The sequence below is a fragment of the Zeus faber genome (genome assembly GCF_960531495.2).
Source record: "Zeus faber genome assembly, chromosome: 18".
In the NCBI taxonomy this organism is placed as follows: Eukaryota; Metazoa; Chordata; class Actinopteri; order Zeiformes; family Zeidae; genus Zeus; species Zeus faber.
This window is the reverse complement of record NC_137210.1, coordinates 20,420,559-20,428,058: the sequence shown is the minus strand read 5'-3', so window position 1 is coordinate 20,428,058 and position 7,500 is coordinate 20,420,559. Positions and strand designations below refer to the sequence as shown.

Below are 7,500 nucleotides of genomic sequence, written 5' to 3'. Positions count from 1 at the left end.
AAAAATAAAAAACACAGCAGTGAAAAACAATTCAGGTTTAATGAAATGACCATGGGAAAGAGAGAGGGAGATCAAAAAGAAGCAGCAGACGGAGAAAGGTAGAAATGGAAAGTAGTCGTCTCAGCTCGTCTAAAACGGTGAAGTGGAGAACTCGAGTTGTCGTGTACCTTGTAATTTTGCATGTGATCTTGCTTTTTTTCTCTTTCCAGAAAAAGTGAACACGGAGGAATAACACGGAGGAAAGAAATAACAAGCGCCTTGACCAACACATTCCATACAATGTCAGAGTCATTGTCACTAATAATATTCCTCTAAAAATAATAATGAATACTTAATCATATTATAGAGATGATTCAGTATTCTGGGAACAATGATTAAACAGAAGAAAATAAAACATTGTAAACATGGTAGGCAGACACGCTTCATGATTTGTCTTTGTCTATTATGCGGAGAGACAGACAGTTGTGGATCCACCAGAACCAGAAGCCTCAGGGCTTGGCTGCTGGTAGGAACACAGCTCCAACCGTCCCAAAGGACATCTGATGTCAAGCCACTTATCTTTCAGGGCTGAGGAGGAAACTTGGCGCGCTGTCGGTGAGGATGTGAAATCAGAACCATTTGGGGAACCATGAACTTCCGTCTCGGGACAGAGGAACTGACTCGAAGGAAGGAACTCGACTTCGAAAATAAATTGGTTCCGCTTGGATGGTTCCTGGTCCCCTGGTAATGGGAACCATTTGGGCGGAGTTTGCAGAACTGAACACCAATGACTGATGGGTCAAACACAAGCCACATGAGAATCACTCAAGCACATCGACCACTATATTTAAATATCGGCAACCAGCTGATTTAATAATAAACTTTGCTGGCAGTACTGACACACCCTCGCTGCTTAGTTTTATTAAAGAAAATGGAACGCCAAACCCTCCTGATTTGCAAAATCTCCACGGCTCCTCGGTGCGGCGGGAAAACAAACAACTCTTTTAGGGACTGCTAAGGTTCCCATCACAGAGGATTCCGAGTCTGAATGGATCCTCATTTAGGTCCCGTACCTTTGGTGGAAAGGGGTGTTTGGGAACTACCCGGGTCAGGCTGGGGAACGGATTTGGGGGTGGGGTCAGCCAGGAGAAGAGTTGTGTACAGGAGATCGGGGCAACGATCAAGTTTCCATTCCACGCCTAAGCACGTCTCCCCGGGGAGAGGATAAGGTGAGGCCCTGGCTGGGACAGCCGCCCCCAGGAGACCCGGAGACAGACGAAACACTCACCAGGGTTAATTACCCGCTTCAAGGAAGACGAGGAGACAACAGAGAGGAAGTGGAGAAGAAATAAAGAAGGGATCAAGTCGAGAGAAGGGTTGAATGCGAGGCCAGCGGAGGAGAGGAAATGGGATGAGATGTGAGAGGGCATCAGAGAACAGGTATCCACAAAGGACCAAACGGGGGGAACGACAGATGAGAAGAAGGGAGAAGAAGGGAGATGAAGCGAGAATGAGAGAAGGCAGATCGGTGATACCTTGGGAGAGAGGCGTACTGGCGCTCCACCTCCTCGTACCGCGGTGCCAGGCGGTGGTCCGGCGCTCTGGACGGCATCTGGTGAGAGGCCCAGAGACACGAATCAGCATCATTTCAGGTCTTTCGGCGGGATGATCAATATTTTGTCATGAAATTAAAACTCATGAAAAACCAAGCTCTCAAATAGGGGATCTGGCCGAGATATCTGATGAAATGAGGTCTAAAATATTCGGGTTATTCATATTAGAATTTTTGGTCTAATAAACAGACCAAAACTCTACTATGAACCTCTGTTAGATGTATCAACATACGATTTGTGATATATATACATACACACTGTATATAAATGTGTGTGTGTGGTTGTGTGTGTGTGTATGTATGTATACAATATATATACAAATATATATACATAGACATACAGTGATCAATATAACCATGAATTGATATATAGATCTATATCTATATATATATATATATATATATATATATATATATATATATAGATACACACACACACACACACACACACACACACACACACACACACACACACACACACACACACACACACACACGACTAAGGTGACGTGTTCCTCTAGAAAATCCAAGTTTGGTAGGGATTGTTGTGACCAAAAATGCTTGATTTCTCAATAGCTTTTTGCAGAAGTTGCAATGGAATTTTCTAACTTTGTGGGTGGAGTCAAAGAAAAATGGCGACGGGCTGACGCTGCCGGAGACACAGGAGTTGTCCTTGTCAAAATGATTTGACCATTGAATGTGGAGAGGTTGCCAAATTGCAAGCTCTCCGAAACATTGCGCAGATTGTGTTTAATTCTTATCAAATATTGCCATCGCGAAGTCGCAGTTGGATAATACAAAATAATACGATAATACATTCTTCTATATTTACCAAGCTTAATGGGGACATTTTTCAAGCAGTCAAAACACAAGTCAAACGGGGATGTTTTCCTGATGCCTTGGCTACTTTGTTTGCATGTTGTGTATGACTAAATGACAACTGGCATTCTTTAGACGATGACCAGTGCATTCTCGTTAATCATATCCTTTCTTTCTGTGTGTGTGTGTGTGTGTGTGTGTGTGTGTGTGTGTGTGTGTGTGTGTGTGTGTCAGTCATACAGGAGTAATTTGCAGCTGACAAAGGCTACTTATTAGGAATTTAGAGTTTGAGTTTCGGCTTGGTTAGTGTTTGTGTGTGTGTGTGTGTGTGTGTGTGTGTGTGTGTGTGTGTGTGTGTGTGTGTGTGTGTGTGTTGGTGGTGTGCGAGTATCCAATTCGTACTAGGTCACTTCAAACAGGATGGAGTTGTGACACACACACACACACACACACACACACACACACACACACACACACACACACACACACACACACTCAAGTCTGCAGCTTTAAGAAAAAAAGGGATAACTGAGTCTGCTACTTTCTTCTATCCTCTCTCTCCCTTCCATTTTTCGTATCCTCACACATGTTTCCCTCCCAACACATTCTCCCTTTCTCCCAATTTTCACCATTCCGTCACCAGAACTCTGCCTCCCTTATCGCTCCATTCTTCCTGTGTGTACTCTCTTCCTACACTCCGTCTTTCTCTTTGTGTTGTCTTTCTTTTCGATCCCTTCTGTTCTAAATCTCCATTTCCCCTCACCCTCTCTCACCCTCTCTCTCCCTCTCGCTCTCTCTCTCCGTTAGACTCAGATTATCCTGGTCTATTCAGCAGGGAGATTCCAGCTGCCACACTGCGTCTTCAAGGAGCCGACTAAACCCCAAACATCAACAAGCTCCGTTCCCCACACACACACACACACACACACACACACACACACACACACACACACACACACACACACACACACACACACACACACACACACACACACACACACACACACACACACACTCACAGATACATCACACACAGGGGTCTGTGTCTGCAAAATTCTGCAGGTATTAGGAAATTAAATGCCTTTAAAATTAGGGAGAGGGGGAGATGATGGGGATGAAAGACACAATGGCAGAGAGGGGGAGAGAGAGAGAGAGAGAGAGAGAGAGAGAGAGAGAGAGAGAGAGAGAGAGAGAGAGAGAGAGAGAGAGAGAGAGAGAGCGAGACAAATCACACGAGAGAGTGTGAAAGTTGAAAAAAATCCAGATGGAGATTCAGCGAGACTTGGAAATAATTGACGTGAATAAGGAACGGACACGAAAAATATAAAGAGGTTGTACACCCGGGGCCCTCAGAACGGGTTCTCACCCTTCCCAAAATACCAGGTGTTTCGGACCAAACAGTTCTGGGGACGCCCTGAGGGAAACCAGGGACTGGGGAGGTTTCCCCCCCAGAACTAGATACATTCAAAGGTTTTTTTTTTCTGGTGGTGTTCGCACCACCAATGGGAACTCTGAAGTGATGTCAGCCAATGGGGTTTCAGCAGGAGTTCCGAGAAAAAGTTCCTGCGGTTGTGAAAACACCTACAGCATGGAAGGTCCATTGGTCAGTGACTTGGCAAACCGATATCCAGCATTTGTTTTTTGGCAACGAGAATTACGAGATCGAGTCGTAATTACCGAGAAGGACGGAACGGAACTGAAAGGGCGGACTTTCCGAGAACCTGTTTCCCTCGGTCGACTTATTTTTCGAGTATTGATAAACAGCCAGGATGACATCACACACGTTCCGCTCATTAAAATGAATTTGACGTTCTCAAAATCATTATGCAGTGAACCAAGCTGAGCCCTTTCTACGGCCCTTTCTAAGTCTACCTCCTCACGGCGAGGAAGTGAAGTCGAGAGTTAGAGAGAGAGAGAGAGAGAGAGAGAGAGAGAGAGAGTTTAGGAGATAATAGAACTGGATGGAGAGAATGACATACATCCCTCATCGCTCAGGAGAGCGAGGAACCAAGAAGGACAGAATGAACGCCATTAGGACAGGAAGCCAATGACTTAGAGAGGAAAATAAAAACACGAGTTGGAGATGAAGGTATATTTTAGGAAGCAAATGAGAGAGAGAGAGAGAGAGAAAGTGAATTATCTTGAAAGGAAAAAGGCGAGGGCGAGGCAGCCCTCGATTTGAAGGGAGAAACGTGGGGAGAGGAAACCAGCGGAGAGGAGAGAGGGAGAGGGAGATGAGAGATGAGAGTAAACGACAGAGACATTAGCAGGAGATTGAAAACAGGGAAGGTGGGGAGTGAAAAAAAGAGTGAATACGCAGAAAAAGGGTAATACATATATATATATATATATATATATATATATATATATATATATATATATAAAACAAACAAAAACAGCGTCAGCTGTGTTAGCTGTGGAGATGATGCCTTAGAGCAGTTATCCCCAACACAGGCTCTGGAACCCCTGGAGGATTTCAAAGATAATGGAAGGCTCCGCATCTTTTCAGATAAACATGTTGCATGATGCAATATCATCAACATATTTACCAAATTATTTAAAGAAAGAAAAAATACACACATTTTTTTTCCAATTATTATTTTGGATTTATTTCATTTTCTTTTATTATTTTTATTCTTAATTATTTATTTATTTGCATTGTTATGCATTTATTATTTTATCTCATATACACAGGTACTCGTCACTTAACCACCTACCTGTTTAATGTCCGTTCGGACTCACCACCAGCTCTCTGACCCGTCCGTATTGTACATTGTGTACAATACCGCGGCGTCTCAGTGTCAAGCATCTCATCGCGCATCATCGTTCTCGTTCTCAGTCTCATTCCCGCAGCCGGTCAGTACTCACTATACTAGCGTTCGCAATCTGACTGAAATACAGGTAAGGGGGCGGGTCCTCGCTTATCGACCTAGGAATGGAACTCGGTCGTTAAGTGAGGAGTACCCGTATATTTAAACATCAATCAGCCACAACATTAAAACCACTGACATGTGAAGTGAATAACATTAATCATCGCGATCCAATGAAGAGGTGGGATATATGAGGCATCAAGTGAACAGTCAGTCCTTGTGTTGATGGGTTGGAAGGGGGAAAAATGGTCAAGCGTAAGGATCTGAGCCACTTTGACAAGGACCACATTGTGATGGCTTGACGACTGGGTCAGAGCATCTCCAAAACAACAGGTCTTGTGGGGTGTTCCCGGTACGCAGTGGTTAGTAGCTACCAAAAGTGGTCCAAGGAAGGACAACCGGTGAACCGGTGACAGGGTCATGGGAAGCCATGGGCTCATTTATGCGCGTGGGGAGCCAAGTCTAGCCCGTCTGGTCCGATCCCACAGAAAAGCTACTGCAGCACAAATTGGTGAAAAAGTTAATGCTGCTATGATAGAAAGGTGTCAGAACACACAGTGCATCACAGCTTGCTGTGTATGGGGCTGTGTAGCTGCAGACCGGTAGTAGTGTCCATGTTTACCCCTGACTACCTCTGAAAGCTCCTACAATGGACACGTGAGCGTCAGAACTGGACCGTGGAACAATGGAAGAAGGTGGCCTGGTCTGATGAATCAGTTTTTTTTCCGTCTACATCATGTGGATGGTCGAGGTTAGAGCATCTGTGGGATGTACTGGAACAACAAGCCAGATCCATAGGGGCCCCACCTCTCAACTCCCAGGACTTAAAGGATCTACTGCTAACGTCTTGGTGCCAGACACCACAGGACACCTTCAGAGGTCTTGTGAAGTCCATGCCTCCACGGGTCAGAGCTGTTTTGGAGGCACAAGGGGGAGCTACACAATATAAGTGGTTAAAGTGGTGGTTTTAATGTTGTGGCTGATCGGTGATAAATATATATATATATATACATTTTTGTTTTCTTTTATTATCATAGAGTTTTGAGCGACTGTTTATTGGATTTTTTTGTACAGAAAATACCCACGGACAGACAACAACAATGACAATAAGAAAGAAAGAAAAAGGATCTGTTTAAAAAGCTTCCTTTGTTGCATGTTTCCTCAACATTCTGCTCCACAAATGAAAACCTCCAAATATTCCACCACGTTAGGCCATAAAAACCACCTGACAACTCCTCTGTCCCGCTACACCTGTTTAGAACAGCACCATTTGTATGTGAGCTAACATGTGTTGAAGATACAATGGTACAAATGCAGACACTAGATAACTTTTACTATTTACTTTTACTGACGATAACGTCATTTCACTCAATCCTCGTTCTGTGAGTTGGCTGCTAAGCCCCGCCCCTTTTAATCCGTGATTGGATGGCTGGGAATAAGCGACCGTGACGACAGGAAAACCTTTCCGAAAAGTTCAAACTTTTCAGCTCCGCCTTACATAATTCATTTAGTTTGTCAGCCATTAGTTAAGTTACCGTGTGTACCCAGAGTGTGTGGGTGTGATGTGTGTGTGTGTGAAGAGAGACAAGATGAGGATGTATGGTGTGTGTGCACATGGTTCATGCATATGGATCAAGATGGGATTAGATCAATGGGCTTTAATGTGAACTGCCACAGGCTGAGTAAACACATACAGATGAGATTGAGTGTGTGTGTGTGTGTGTGTGTGTGTGTGTGTGTGTGTGTGTGTGTGTGTGTGTGTGTGTGTGTGTGTGTGTGTGTGTGTGTGTTTATTCTTAGTTTATTAAACAGGCTTGGGGAAGCAAAGTGAGAGAAAACAAATATCCCTATCAAGCCCGTACACACAAAAGTGCAAGCACGAATACACAGACAGTTATGTAGTGATGCCAGAGGTTGAGTTGGGTCTTTTTGTCAATAATTAAAAAAATAAACAAATAAATTGTGTGTTCTCATTGTAAAATGACAACATACAGTATGTATCTGTAGAGTGTGCAAAAACTTTTTTTTCTTTTTCGATGGAGGGTGTATAGACTTTATATGCTGCATACATGTTTTACTCCCTGTGTGTGTGTGTGTGGGCGTGTGTGTGTGTGTACTGGGTCCCAGAGGAAAGAGTGGAATGGCAGCCATGAAAAACCATTCACTTCATGACAGTGACATACAGTTCAACGCATGTGAACCTGAACGAGCCAAGTCTAG

General features: G+C 43.9%; 1 protein-coding gene across 1 annotated transcript in view; it reads right to left on the bottom strand.

The window, feature by feature from the left end:
- LOC307244573 (partitioning defective 3 homolog B-like) overlaps positions 1-7,500 on the bottom strand; it is a gene marked incomplete at both ends in the record, with an annotated part of 251,215 nt that overhangs the window by 17,770 nt on the left and 225,945 nt on the right. The window contains one exon of the mRNA XM_080019807.1: positions 1,515-1,591. Within this exon, the coding sequence (XP_079875933.1) occupies positions 1,515-1,591 (77 nt within the window). The remainder of the gene's footprint in view (positions 1-1,514; positions 1,592-7,500) is intronic.